This window comes from Palaemon carinicauda, unplaced genomic scaffold (genome assembly GCF_036898095.1).
Source record: "Palaemon carinicauda isolate YSFRI2023 unplaced genomic scaffold, ASM3689809v2 scaffold700, whole genome shotgun sequence".
Lineage (NCBI taxonomy): Eukaryota > Metazoa > Arthropoda > Malacostraca > Decapoda > Palaemonidae > Palaemon > Palaemon carinicauda.
Genome location: NW_027171984.1, coordinates 56,573 through 72,402, shown reverse-complemented (window position 1 = coordinate 72,402; position 15,830 = coordinate 56,573). Strand labels below are relative to the sequence as shown.

The window sequence follows — 15,830 nt, the reverse complement described above, 5'->3', positions numbered from 1 at the left end:
GCACGATGTTGGATACATCGCAACGTCCCTCGCCTTCGAGTAATACTACTCTGTGACGCAGGTGCTACAAGCTGGAGTCTGGAAGCGTCTGATGACCTTCGCAGCCCGCTTCCTGCAGGGCGTGACCCACAGGAGTCTCGATACGTTTTCTATCGCTCTGTGGTGGCTACACAACAGCTGGTCTAACCTCAGGCTCCTTTTTGGACAGGTAGCAGAAGGTTGAGGGCATTGTTATCAGGTTTTAGTCTGCATGAACGAAAGAAGTATGTCTGGCCCTTACTTCTTTCTTCATCATCCCCTCTACGGGGAAGCAGCATCCTGGTCTCTGCATAGCTGACCTCGAACCTCTGCAGGTAAACCATGCTTCCTTGTGTTCCGAGTATTGAGTCAATACTGTCGCGTCCCCCATACCCTGACGAGGTGGTATTGGGAACGTCCTAACCCAGAGTTCCTTCTGGAACTCCAGGTCAACTGCCTAGGACGGGTCACACTTCTTCCTTCACACACAAGCTTACGTAGGCCACATGGTTCCTTGCGGTGCAAGGAACTTGTGAGGTGCAGGGACTCCTTTTCTCGAGTGCGACTCACTCGGATTCTGAGTCCCCGGGTAAAGCCAAAGCCAGTATGGCTGGGGACTTTCCACCCTTCCTAAGGGATAAGTCACCCTTTGTAAATAGCGTGGTTTGTATTTCGGTTACGGAACAAATGACAAATTCGAAGATAATTTGTATTTTTCCTAACCATACAAACCTTAGCTATTTACACATATTTGCCCGCCAGCCCTGTCCCCCAAGACAAGTCCTACCTCTAAGTGAAAGTGAGTATTCACCTGTGTGTGAGGGGGAGGAGGGGTAGCTAGCTACCACTCCCCTACCCCCCCGCTAACTAGCGCGGGGGTAATACACCCTCGTTAAATTCTAATGGCTCGCCATTTCAGCTACGCTAAAAGTAATAACCCTTTGTAAATAGCTAAGGTTTGTATGGTTAGGAAAAATACAAATTATCTTCGAATTTGTCATTTTCTAATCTTTTTTTTTTTTGATACATTTGACAGATTGTTGTGTGCGAGGGATATTTAGGAAAAAGGGACTTGCAGTAGTTTCCCGATGGTTGTAGCAGGATGACAGTTTTCTGTGCAAACCTGCCAATATCCCGTTTTCTTCCTGTTAGATAGCATTCATGTTTGGTATTTATTCCCTTCGCGAGTGTGGCCTTGTAGCGACGATGCCAACGTATTCATAAGGAGGTAAGGAAGCTGTCAATCCGTAGGCATCGATATGATCTGTCAGAGGAAGAAAATTTTGCTGCCGTCTAGTGTGAGGGGGATGGGTGCCTTCCTTCTCCTTATCTGTCTCCCTAATCCCTGAAGGTTGTAAGGATGTAACACCTGTTTGTGCTGCATTTTCATAGAACTCCTGTGTTCTCTTCTCCTGTGAGAGAAGTGTTTTCGCTGCTACTTATACATTGTCTCCTACTGTTTCTCTTAGTGGGAGACAGTGCAGTACCAGGAACCTTATTTCCAAAGTGCTGAAAGTTGTCTTTTATTGTAGTAGGAAGGAAAGTTTGCTCTCAATTCTGGGGAGATGTCTGGGTACTCATCATGGGTGTTCATACAATTTTAATTGTGCTCTGTCTCATACAGTGGGAAAGCAAGTACCAAAAGGTGTTCCGTAGCGGGAAGAAACATCGGCACATGCTACTCTTGTGGGGAGAAGATTACGTGCACTGCTGGTATGGAAGGACACCGCCCATTTTCCCCTTTTTGGACAATCTCTCGCTTTTGTGAGAGAGAGAAGCAGTGATGTTCAGATCTGACTATGCATCGCTTCTGCACCCGTCTTTGATCCTGGGAGGGCACCCGAGATCTATATTCACACAACTCTTGGTCCCTTACTGGGACCTTGACAGAGTGGTGGTACTTTGCCCGAACAAGATGTTGTCTAGATGGCTCATCAATGTAGTTGTCTCTCCAACGATCTCTTCCCATCTTTGTGAGAGTGGTACGTACCAGTAGGAGTAGTACTTAATAAGTTTGTACCCAGTACTGAGCGGTACATGGTACAGATGTTCACATGCCTGTTACCAGTATTCTGTCTCTTAAGAGACCTACCACTTATACCCTTATCCAGGATAAAGGTGCCACCCTCTTTCTCGTCCAGCTTTTGATAGTTCTCGAGACGAGACAAATTTACTGCTAAGGAAGACTAAAGCCCAGCAGAATGATTGTGGTGATAAAGTTACTCCCTCATATGAGCAATGTGAGGAAATAAGCAGGCCATTTTGACACAGTCATAGAGGCAACCTACCATGTGGGAGGTTGACGAGCTTGGGCACGGTGACATCAATACACCATCTGTCTCCTGCTGACTGACTATCTATGCACCTGCTATACGCATGCACTTGTGATGCACCTGAGAGTGATGGATGTCAGCAGACTTTCATCATAGACCTTTACCTCGCCTAGTCTCCTGCTGACAGACCCTCTATGTGCTTGGTGTCCACACCATTGGCCTCCATGCAATGTGACACTGTGTTAGGAGACCATGAGCTTGGACTCCTTACTCCTTCGTTTCAGTGATTATAACTAAGTCATGGGCCACTGTCACCTGCTTCTTTTTGGCATTCTATTCTGACATATCAAGATCTTCCTGTGTTCTGTGACTGGTCTACATTGAGATCCTCCTATACTGTAAGACTGGATAACCACAGGGAACCTTCCCACTTGTTCTTATATTTGAGTTGATATAGGTGATTTCATTTGGCCGCTGTGAATGCTCTCACGATCTTCGATGCCATATCTCACATTTACTTCATTCCTTACTGGAAGAATCTTCAGCCCTCCCGGCTCCTTCTGGTACTGAGCACCCTCACAGGGGGCGGGGACGAAGGGTAACACCCTTTTCCACTATCTTGGAAGATCGACAGAGGGAACCGAAGCATATGCCCTCACCTTCCATATCGCCACACCTGTTTCTGTATCTTCTTCCTTACCTGATGCTGAGCCTTTGGATGTGATGCCTGCTGTCACAAAGAGATGAAAAACTTATTTCAGAAGCACAGGACAACTGATTGGACAGTCTCTGGTAAGTCATAGACTAATTCCTCTATATGGTTTTGTAGGAGTAGTATAGTAGTGCTGTACCATACCCTACCATCCCCAGGAGGGTCTACGAGGTACTGAAGATCTTGTTCCTATTACCAGAACTAGGTCTCATGCCAGGCAAAAACATTCTCAGGATGCTTTAAAGATGCCAAGGCTTTGAAGAAACTTGTAAAAGACCACCGGTAGGTACCGAGAACTTAACATCTCGGGAAAATAATCCCATTGCTTTCTCACTTCACACGCAAGATGTGAGAGGTTTCATATCAAGAGAAAATTTCTTTCCCAAGAATACAATTCGGTACTGGTCGTTGGCAGACACCCTAGTTCCTTTCATGCCCTGGGACTTCCTTGGGAATACTCACTGATGCTAACTCTTGAAGACCATTGAGAGACTTGCCAGTACTACCAGGAGCATATTCATTTGCAAGATGATCATGGTGCATTCTTAAATTTTTTGTATCGAGAGATTTTTCTTCCAAGAGAATATGTTTGGTACATGGCACAGGTGTTCACGCGCCTATTACTCTTCAGTCTCTTAAGAGACCAAACTCTCACACCCTCGTACAGGATGATAGGTGCAGCCTTCATCTACTTCCTCTTTGTCGTGTTCTAGAGATGACAACCCAGAAGGAGATGGTGGAGCGTATGATCGAGTGGTGTGAACGTAATGGCATTACCAAATCATCTCGTCTTAGCTGACCATTCCCATGACATAAACGCCACAGGCACGATCACTTCTCGTCCGATCTCCACTATCCAGGTCTTCCATATCGCCACCAGGCTCCACACAATTGTTTCTCTCTCTCGACTGTCCTTCAGTGACTTTCATGTTGCAGAACTTCTGGCATCTGTTTTATTTCAGCTTTTCCAGTTTTTGATACCGGTGGAAGAAAAACCTATGATGATTCCCATTGCCTGTATGGGCTACGATATCTTCCCTTATTCCTGTGGTTTCCTTGTGGTCTTTCTTTGTGTTTCATCATCACAGTAATATTTCAATTGTGTTCTCTCCCCTTAATGCAGAATTCATTGTGCTTGTTCTCTTAGATTATTGTATCCTAAGGGGCCAATGTCATCGAAACTTAGTCCTTCTTCAGGTTATTGTTACTTTTAAGTCACTAGGTTACTTGTTCACTTGTCACCTATTATCTGTTTATTGCCATCACTCCCACCCTAGAGGTCTTTTAACATGCCTCGATCTTTCAATGTTTGAGATTTTATGCACAGAGACTGTTCTGCAACTTAGATCTACCCATGCTCAGAGACTGGTCGAGTATATCTTCCCACTCTCAGAGATTTTACCAGACAACTTTGTTGCACTTAAGGGATTGGAACAGGTGACGCCTCAGGCCCGATCTCTGTACTTGTACAAGCACCAAATGCTACATTGTGCTCGCACAGTTGTCAGCAAGAATTCTTGCCAACCTCATAGAGCATGAAAGTCTGAAGAAATTGTCATCAAAGGATGAGAGGGAATTTCTTGAATGTAATAAGACTTAACCGATCCTACGGTGCCCCAATTTAGTCTGTTCCCTACAAAGGCACAACTCTTTAAAACTCGGTCTGCAATTACCAAGGTCTTTGCACTCATTCAAGAGTTTTTGACACTACTACTTTTTGTTGACGGAGAGGCTAGTTCCTCATGGGTGGCTCCCAAGCAATCGCTCCAGTAGTTCCTGAAAAGTCGCTAATCAGCATCCAACATTCCCTTTACATTCTGGTTATGTTGGTAGCTACATGACTATCCTTATCACAGGAACTCCTCTCGCCTGAAAATCTACTGTCCACAGACTGAGTATCCGTCCATCTTGGGGACGTGATCCACAGAAGAAATATAGTCTGTACCTGATTTTCAACCTACCGGTAATACATGCAGCATTGCTACATTGTAAGTTTTACAAAGGACTATTATAAAGCACTCGACGGTGTTGATGAACGACAATGCTGCCATCCATGACTTGCTTCAACAAAGAGTGTTTCACAGACCCTTACAAGAAAGTGCACTCTTGGGAAGTCTATAACTTGGTAGACCTGTTTGCAAACCTCATCCAGGCAGGAGGACTGTTCAAGCAAACTCAATTAAGTCAACAAGGATTCTTGTGTAAGGGTCAATTAAGATCCCAACATTGTGTGGTGGAAAGGCTACTTTTTTCAAATCTTCACTATTGCTCAATTGGCTCTCCATTCAACTGAACAATAAAAAAAACTCCCAGTATTTTACTCCCCAGTCCCAGCTGGTTGTCAGCATTCAAGAATGCCTTTCAACATCCCCAGGAATTTTAGACGCTTACTCCGTTTTGCCAATTACAGTACTCTCGTCAGTTAACGTCAAGGCTTGGCATGACCCTGATCACTCCCGAGCAGCCACACGCTGCATGATATTGAGATTGGCTGTTTTCTATCTTCTTTCATTGGGAAAGCTCCCTAGTCTTCTAGGGGAAAGATACCAATCGGCTCCTGATCCAAGTTTTATAACTAGGACTTAGTCTGGACTTTGTGCGAGAATCTTCAAGACTCGTGAGAAGCAAGGAGCTCAAGCTGCATGGAACGTTTCGCGAGTTCACAGGCCTCGCGAGTGATCCCCCTCGAATCCAGTGGGATGAGTGGCATATAGAGCTTTTACCCTCAAGAGTGTCTTCTGTTTTCCTAGCCATGTAGATGCAAGTAGGAAATGGCATAGTTTAGCAAGTCGCAAGTCATTTTTAAGGATTAAATATCTCCACCACCTTGGTACAGAAGTTTTGTAGCTAGTACATTGAATTTACAACCTAGTCCTTTTTTATCTCTTCCCTACAAAAACTGACTAGCAAGGATCAGGACACATAGGGTCTTCTTACAGCAATAGAAGGAATAAGAGAACAGATACTAGAACAGTTTATTTAGCTAGATGATTGAGCGACTTTTCTTTAACAAGTTTTGTTTAGGAGTATTTCCTCCCTGCCTTAACTACCCCGCAAGTCTAGGTTTAAGGTCAAAGTGGGAGGTCGATGGCCTGTCGGTTGAGTGGGCTTACCTGCCCTACTCCAGCTAGCTTATGCCGCCTCGCTAAATTTTGCCAACCGTATCCAACCTCTCTGAAAGCATACTCTTTATAATTACAGGATGAGAGTTTGTGTAATTAGGAGAAATACAAATTGCAGTACTGTACCTTTAAAAAAGATTATGGTAGCTGTATATTCTTTTCCACTCTAACCTTTGTGGATGAGAAGAATCAAACCATACACTTACTGTATTTTTTGTTTTTATATATGCCAAAGCCAATGGGAATTCAATACCCTGTCTCAGAGAGAACCAGGCATAAGGAAAATGACTGATGTATCTTTACACTCCTAAATTGGGAAATCTGCTAGAACTTTACTGACAAGGACAGACTATATCTGTTGAGTTTTTTTTTTAAATGGTTAAAAAATGCAATTGTCTATCTATGAAGAATTGGCAAATAAACTATGAAGAATTGGCAAATAACTTTTATATCTTGTAGTTCAGTCAATATTTCCCACAGATTGTTGATGAAACATAACAGTGTAGTTGTAGGTAAGCCAATTTATTATGTTGCAATTTACTGCTGGTACTTAGGAAGAAACTGCATTTTTTTTATGCTGAAATAACGATGTAATTTGTCGCTCTTTATATGCATAGCTTTAGAAAACAGTTTTTACGTTCCTCTTGGATAGGTATAGTGTATCTTGATATAATTCTTTTGAATTTTTTTTGTAAATTGGCAAGTTTTCCTCTAACTCGGTATAGTTAAGGAAGTCTTCCATCCCTTCAATTGCCAGGCTTTGAAATTCTCTTCCCATTTCACACTATCCTCTACTCTCTGATTTGAAGTGGGGCTTGTATTAAAACTCAATTGGTTGAATTCAGCATAAAGTACTATATTAGTTGTCTTTGCCCTTAAACTCTTAACATTAAAAAGGGATTTTGACAAAGGAAAAATCTATTTCTGGGCTCAACCTGTGTTTTCGTGAAATGCTCCTTATAGCACCATTTGTAAGGTATAAATACTGCTAAATATACCAGAGGAAAAAGTTGCATGGAATGCCAGGAATATACCCAGTTCACTCACCCTTATAGGGTGTCGGTAGAGTAATTGGGGCGTGTTAAAACCCCTACCAGAGGTCCCTTACCAATTAGTCTTCTCCCTCCTCAATATCCCTCGTTACTACGAGGTGCCGTTCTACATCCGACTGCTGCCCGCTACTACGACTACTGCCCGCTACTGCCGATACAGTATCAAAAGAATGATACACTATCAGACACCTTATTTGTATAACTACTATAATGCAGTAGCCACTGAAATTTCTTAACCTGACCTAATCTAACCTTGTTGTTACAAGGTAAGCTTCTTCAATTCAGTCTTAAGAGTGATGTTACTCGGAAGTTTGACCCATTTTACTTCTTAAATAAAACTTCTGCAAAATTCTCATGTAATATTTTTCAGAGTGGAACCACTTAGAAATAATTTTATTAAACCTACATTACTTTCTTCTCTATATTTTGGCTTTGAAAGTATTCCATTAATAGTTTTTGAGTAATATTGTCAAAATCTCTGGAATCTTTAGTTTCTGAAGATATTTCAGTACTGTATTCTTCATTTTACTCTTGATTTGGTTAGTGACCTCGGTACAGCTTGCAAGGCGCACTGTCTACTCTGCACCAAAGAATCTTTGTATTATCATTTTGGTCTTAAGCTACATCCACTTGTAGTCAGCATTAGGGTGCTGAATGGCCTCCCTGGTCCCAAAACTAGGATATAATGCGCAAATTCTATTGGACAAACCTAAATTTTAGGTGAAATTACAGTACTCAAAAATTATCAAACAAATTTTAATTCCATTGAGCAACAATTGTAACGGATCTTTTTCTCATTTTTATTTTTCAGTTTTAAGAGAAAGCTTCCCATGAAAATCTACAGTCTATTGAAATACTCAAAGTGCAAATTTCCCTCTTAATTTACACTGGAAAGAAAAATACTCCATAAAATGTTTTTATCTCGTCGGAGTATTAGATTACACTCCGAAACTGTAGCCTCATTTTACTCCGAGAGGAATTACTCCGCTTGTAAATGGTTAGAATCTCTCGTCAGAGCACAATGAACTCTGTCGGAATAGCGTTTCTCTCCATTATGCTAATGGATCCCGAGCAAGTAGACCTCGTCACTTGCCTTTGTGCGTTTCCATTGTGTGTTTATATTTCCAGCATTTGATGTGTATGAATGTATTATGTGTATTATATTAAACACATACATTGTTTTTTTGTGCGTTTCTATTGTGTTTATTTTTCCAGCATTTGATATTTATGTATGTACTGTATGTATGATATTAAATACATACTTTTCATAACATGGAATACTCCATCGAAAAAAATATACAAAATATACAGTATTCAATATCTTGACATACAAGATAGGGATGAACACGCTGTGTAAAAAAAAAAAAAAAAACTAGCGCTGTATTAACTGTTTCATACAATTATACAAAGTTTCATAGCCAGTGTGTGAAAACACGTGGATCCGGTATTTGGATCACCTTTAAATATTTGTAGTTCACTTTTTGAATTACCTTAGAATGCTTGGATCTATTGTTTGCATCACCTAAAAAACTTTAATGTATGGTTTGGATCACCTTGAAACACTCTGAGCCATTGTTTGGATCATGTCTAAATACTTGGATCCATTATTTAGGTCTCCTCAGAACACTTGGATTCATTGTTTGGATCACCTCAAAACATTTGGATCCAATGTTTGGATGACCTCAAAACAACTGGATCCACGATTTGCATCATCTCATAGCACTTGGATCCATTGTTTGGATCACCTCTAAATGCTTGGATCCATTGCTTGGATCACCCCCAAACTTGGATCCATTGCTTGGATCACCCCCAAACTTGGATCCATTGCTTAGATCACCCGCAAACTTGGATCCATTGCTTAGATCACCCGCAAACTTGGATCCATTGCTTGGATCACCCCCAAACTTGGATCCATTGCTTGGATCACCCCCAAACTTGGATCCATTGCTTGGATCACCACCAAACTTGGATCCATTGCTTGGATCACCCCCAAACTTGGATCCATTGCTTGGATCACCCCCAAACTTGGATCCATTGCTTGGATCACCCCCAAACTGGGATCCATTGCTTGGATCACCCCCAAACTTGGATCCATTGCTTGGATCACCCCCAACCTGGGATCCATTGCTTGGATCACCCCCAAACTTGGATCCATTGCTTGGATCACCCCCAACCTGGGATCCATTGCTTGGAGCACCCCAAAACTTGGATCCATTGCTTGGATCACCCCCAAACTTGGATCCATTGCTTGGAGCACCCCCAACCTGGGATCCATTGCTTGGATCACCCTAAAACTTGGATCCATTGCTTGGATCACCCCCAACCTGGGATCCATTGCTTGGATCATCCCCAAACTTGGATCCATTGCTTGGATCGCTCCCAAACACTTGGATGGATTTTTTGGATAACCTCAAACTTTAGGATCTATTGTTTGGATCCCCTCCGAACACTTAGATCCAATTTATCACAAAAAAATTGGATTTTTTGTTTGGATCACCTCAAAAGGCTTGGATCCATGATTTTCATCAGCTCAAAACACTTTGATCTATTGCTTGGATAACCTCCAAACACATGGATCTATGCATGGATGAGTTAGAAATACTTTGATCCATGATTTTGGATCACTTCAAACACGTGGATGTATTGTTTGGATCACCTCCAAATACTTGGATCCTATGTTTTTATTACCCCAAAACACTTGGATCCATGATTTGTGTCACCTCAAAACACTTTGATCCATTGTCTGGATCAATTAAAAGGACTTGGATTGATTTTTTTGTTCACCTCAAAACACTTGGATCCTTTGTTTAGATAATCTCAAAACACTTGGATCCATTGTGTGGATCACTTCAAATTGTTTTGATCCCTCTTTGGATCACCTCAGAATGTTTTGATCCCTTTTTGGATCACCTCAGAATGTTTTAATTAATTTTTTGCATCACCTCAAAACACTTTGATCCATTGTTTGCATCACCTCAAAACACTCAGATCCATAGCAATGGATCACCTCAAGAGACTGAGATTTATCTGGACCACCTCATTAGATTGGATCCATTGTTTGGATCACCTCAAAACACTTGGATCCAGTGTTTGGATCATCTCAAAACACTTGGACCCAGTGTTTGCATCACCTCAAAATGTTTTGATCCATTTTTTTTGCATCACTTTAGGACACTTTGATTTATTGTTTGGATCACATCATAACACTGGATCCATTATTTGTATCATGTGGGATCCGTGTGTACGATATGTTTTCCCGCGCATTTATAAAGACGTGCGGAGCCTATTGCAGGCACTTGTAATCTGGGTATCTGATTAATAAACAATGAATCGTCATCGACTCTTCTTCCTCAACCCCAAGATGGCGCAGTGAGATATGAACCTACGCCTGTGGAGCGTAGATCAGGATGGCACCACCTATTAGACCTCGTCTTGCAACGCCCTCCAGGAGGGCCATCGCAACTCCGTCACTTCGTCAGGCCCGCGACACCATTATGTCCCAGCAACGAGCTATCATTGCACTGCAAACCCAGGTGGCTAACCTGCCGGTAGCCGGAGTGCCACGGGTGTCCAATGCTTCAGCTCCTGAGAAGTGTGATGTGGAAATGTCTTCAGCGGCGTTCAGGACATGGAGGCGGTCTATGGAGTGCTGGATACACCTGAACAGGTGGCCTAGTTTGGAGGCCGTCATGCACATCCGTCTTCTGTGTGTGCCAGCTCTACAGAGAGCTTTAGATGCGAAGTTCTCAGCGGCCCAATGGTCATGTGTGAGCCCCAAGGAGGCATTAGATAGCGTTGAAAAGCTAGTACTACGGTCATCCAACCAAGCAGTGCTATGGAGCGAATTCTTTAATGATGTTCAGGCCACGGATGAGCCTATCAATGTGTATTTTCAAAGGTGTTCTCAGTTAGCTCTAGATTGCAAGTTCGAGTGCCCACAGTGTAATTCCGATCTGTCTGAATATATGCTATTGCGTAAAGTGATGGTAGGGTTGAATAATTTAGTGCTTAAAAGAGAAATTTTTCAAAGTTATCATAGGTATGATAGCGTAGACGCCCTCAGGGCACAGTGCATAGCATTTGAAGCTGCGGTTAGGGATGTAGGTGAGAGCGGGAAAATTTCCCGCCAAATTGCAAGTTATCCGCCAGTCGAGGCAGCCAATGTCACGGAGGAGGGGGAGTGTGCAGCCGCCACTATCCACCGTGCTGTGCATCGTACGCCGCCAACGAGGTGCGGCAACTGTGGCAGTTCGCACTCTGATAAGAATTCGTGTTTGGCCAAAGGTGTTACTTGTTATAATTGCCAGAAAGTGGGGCATTTGAAGAAATGCTGTAGGGGCAAACGTAAGGTCCTGCCAGAAGTATCTAGTGCTGTAGTGATTGCATCTACCGCCGTTGCGGGACAACCGTTATTAAATGTATCAGTGTCAGTGCCGGGGGGGAGGGAGTGTGTACCCACCACCGCCGTTGCCGATACGGGGGCCCAGGTTTGCGTCGCTGGCAGCGAGCTGTTGCAGCTGCTGCACCTCGACCCCGCGAAAGTTGAAAAGCAGCAGACGCTGAGAGATGTTGCAGGCATTCGTTTGAAGTGTTTAGGGGCAACTAAGTGTTGTGTATCATTAAATGGTCGATCCTCTATGCAGGAGATTTTCTTCGTGAATTCTGCAACAAATTTATACTTGTCATTGTCAATGTGTAAAGAGTTGGGTCTAGTCCCAGCTACGTTCCCCTATCATCTCGCCAGTGTTGCCACCGTTGATACAGTAGAGGAGGTGGATCTCTCACGTCCGACAGTGTTACCATTCCCCCCGCTGGAAGAAAACGTTCCCTTACTTCAAGATTGGCTACTCCAACGTTTTTCGGCGACAACCTTCAACACCTCCAAGTCACCCCTCCCAGTTATGGAGGGCCCACCCCACCGCATCCACCTCGTCACCGGGGCCATACCCTATGCTTGCCACACACCTGCAGCGGTCCCAAAGCACTGGGAAGATGAAGTCAAGGCTCAGCTGGAGGAGGACGTACGTAGGGGCATCATCCAGCCAGTACCACCGGGGGAGGCCACAGAGTGGTGCGCCAGAATGGTAGTAGTGGCCAAAAAGGATGGCCACCCGAGGAGGACAGTGGATTATCAGCGCTTAAATGCATGTTGCAAGAGGGAAACGCACCATACACCAGCACCCTTTGATATAGTATCTGGTGTACCTGTTCGAAGCTATAAGACTGTTGCAGATGCGTTCTGGGGTTTCCACCAGGTGGAGTTGGATGAGGACAGCCGAAGACTGACAACTTTCATAACCCCATGGGGCAGGTACCAGTATCGTCGCACCCCGATGGGCCACTGTGCAGCTTCCGATGCCTACACTCGACGGTTTGATGACGCAATTATGGATATTCCTCGCAAGTACAAGTGTGTAGACGACACCCTTCTGCATGACATAAGTGTTGAGGGAGCCTTTTGGCACACCTTTGATTTTCTGGCTACCTGCGCGAAGAAAGGCATTACCCTAAAACCAGAAAAGTTCTCATTTTGCAGGAGAGAGGCTACCTTTGTTGGTTTTCACCTGGGGTGGGACTCGTATGAGCCTACAAGTGAAAGGTTGGCTGCCATAAGAGACTTTCCCATGCCAGCCCAACCATCAGTTACGGATATCAGATCCTGGTATGGTTTCGTCAACCAGCTGGCACCCTTTTTGGCCACCGCGCCCCTCATGGAGCCCTTCCGGGAACTACTGAAGAAATCTACAGGAAAGAAGGTATATTGGGACGAACAACTGCAACACAAGTTCCGACAGGCTCAAGATATTATTTGTCGGCTGGCAAAGGATGGACTACGGTATTACGACAAGACTAGGCCTACAGCAGTAATCACAGATTGGAGTAGGGAAGGTATAGGTTTCGTTGTCCTGCAACAGTACTGTGGTTGTACCTCCCTAGAGACCCCTTTTTGTTGCAAAGGGGGTTGGCGGCTGGCTCTGTGTGGGAGTCGTCACCTGTCTGCTGCCGAATCCGGATACGCAGCAGTGGAAGGAGAAGCTTTGGCAGTGGCCTGGTGTCTACGGAAAGCAAGATTGTTTCTGTTGGGATGCCCCTCCCTCATTATCGTAACAGACCACCGCACACTAGTGAAGCTTTTGGGGGATAGGGCCCTCACAGATGTGGTGAACCCAAGGTTATTCCACCTTAAAGAAAAGACTCTGCAATATAAGTTCACAATAAAGTACCTGCCAGGAAAGTGGAATTCAGCAGCCGATTTTCTATCTCGGTACCCCTCCCTAATGGCAGTCCCAGATAAGGAGGACACCATACAAGAAGAAGATATCTCCGCGGCGGTAGCAGCAGCAACAGTAGCTGTATTGAGCCAAGATGACGGTATTACAATGGACGAAGAGATGGTCATGGACGCAGCAAATAATGATCCCGTATACCAGCTGTTGCTTGCAAGAGTCCGTGCTGGGGACTGGCCTAAGCAAAAATCCCAAGAACTACAGTGTCTTCGACCCTTCTACAGCGTAAGGGACAGGTTGGCTGCTGCACAAAGTATGGTGACATATACCCATGAGGAGGGGGCAGTGAGATTAGTGGTACCTGACTCATTACGTAATAAAGTAGCAAGGAACCTGCATGCCAGCCATCAAGGGCTAGATTCGATGTTACGTCGTGCAAGAGCAACCGTGTATTGGCCTGGAATAGCAGGCGACTTGGAACAATGCCGAGCTTCCTGTGATGTCTGCAACCTGCACACGCCCTCTTCACCGCCAGAAGTCATGATTGTTACCCCTCCCCCTGAGTACCCCTTCCAGCAGACGGTGGCTGATCTCTTTCAACTCGAAGGACAAGTTTATTTGGCCTACGCTGACAGACTGACGGGTTGGCTAGAAATAGCGCATTTCCCCAAGGGAACTGGTTCCAACAAAATTATAGCGAAACTACGTGGCTACTTTTCCAGGTGGGGGGCTCCCGAGCAACTCTCCACTGATGGAGGCACTAACTTGGCTAGTGAGGAGATGATGGACTTTCTTAAGAAATGGAGGGTTACTGTCCGCCTTTCATCTGCTCATTATCCACAGTCAAATGGGAGGGCAGAGGCTGCTGTGAAATCCGCCAAAAGAATCATCCGCTCGAACACGGGGGCCAACGGTAGTTTGGACAACGACAGGTGCACACAGGCAATGCTGCAATACCTGAATACGCCCTTGAGAGAGATAGGCAAGTCACCAGCTCAACTAGCAACAGGAAGAGCACTTCGTGATGGTGTTCCTACAGCAAGACAGCAGTATAAGGTAGATCGCCACTGGAGAAGAACCCTTCGACAGCGGGAAATATTGATGGCATCGTCTAGTGACAGATTTCCCCAATCACCAAGACAACGCTCTTGCAACATGACTCCATTGCATGTGGGCACCCAGGTTAGGATTCAAGATCCCGGGACTAAAAGGTGGGACAGATCAGGTGTCATCATCTCCCATCACCCATACCGGCAGTACACAGTAAGGCTTGACGGAAGTGGAAGGTTATCATTGCGCAACAGAAAACATTTAAAGGGACAGATAGCTTGTCCCACGCCCAGCCCACCGTCTGACCCAACCCCTAGCACCACACCAGCTGACAGCAGCAGTGAGAGCCCGCCCAGGTCTAGCTCTCCCACACCCAGTCTACCCCGTGCTACGAGAACGCAACGCTCCAGGAAAGAACCTGGCTGGCTCACTGAATTTGTTAAATAATATGTAATTGTCATTGCTTTTGTGTACTGCTAGCCTATAAATAGATGATTTCCTTGTCCACGTGTTATTATGGATTTTTTTTTTTTTTTTTTTTTTTAAAGAATTATTGAAAATTCATGCTATACTATACATCTGATAGTGTTGCTCACATTGCTTTGTTCTGTGAATGTTTTAATTTTTTCTTGTATGGCTATGTTTGCAGTATGCAGTTGATCCATTTCTATTATGCCAATTCGACCCATTTTATTAAGCAATTATTGATTTATTTACTCTGATTATTTTTGTGTAGCTAGATGCTACATCGTGCATCCTATCTGTTTTGTTACTGATTTACCCCATTTGATAATTATCAGATTGCAGTGTAATTGTTGTAATTATTACATGTCAATCTTGGAGGGGCATGTGGGATCCGTGTGTACGATATGTTTTCCCGCGCATTTATAAAGACGTGCGGAGCCTATTGCAGGCACTTGTAATCTGGGTATCTGATTAATAAACAATGAATCGTCATCGACTCTTCTTCCTCAACCCCAAGATATCACCTTGAAATACTTTGAGCCATTGTTTGACTTAAACAATTTGCCATTTCTTTACATGAGTAAATAATTTATTACAAACTGCTTTGTACACCTACACAAACTTAATTATAGGGCATTGCACCCCTTACACATTGCACCATTAACCTCATATTTCACTTGTTCAGTACTTGCTTGTTTCCTCAATAATAGGACTTTTTCTAAGTGGTACTATCATTCTTAACGTCATTTATACAGTAGTTTCTTAGTCGTCGTCTTCACTTCCTTCCTGACTCTCCCTTACCAACATATTTTACCGTAACTACTTCCATTCTTTCCTCTTAAAAAAAAGAAAAACCATTATTCTGACTCTTATGTTCACCTGATGTAACTTTTCTACTAGTTACTCTGATT

At 43.9% G+C, this 15,830-nt stretch overlaps 1 protein-coding gene across 1 annotated transcript; it reads left to right on the top strand.

Annotated features, from left to right (window-relative positions):
- Positions 1-6,549: 6,549 nt before the first annotated feature.
- On the top strand, positions 6,550-9,469 carry LOC137637398 (proline-rich protein 36-like). Its single transcript, XM_068369603.1, has 2 exons — positions 6,550-6,637; positions 8,898-9,469. The coding sequence occupies exons 1-2, from the start codon at positions 6,550-6,552 to the stop codon at positions 9,467-9,469; spliced, it is 660 nt and encodes a 219-aa protein (XP_068225704.1).
- The last annotated feature ends 6,361 nt before the right edge of the window (positions 9,470-15,830 follow it).

Excerpts from the sequence above, each read along its gene's own strand:
- LOC137637398 (XM_068369603.1), top strand. The coding sequence starts at position 6,550 with ATGAAGAATTGGCAAATAACTTTTATATCTTGTAGTTCAGTCAATATT. Across the intron at positions 6,638-8,897 it reads ACATAACAGTGTAGTTGTAG|CACTTGGATCCATTGTTTGG; the intron begins GTAAGCCAATTT and ends ATCATCTCATAG.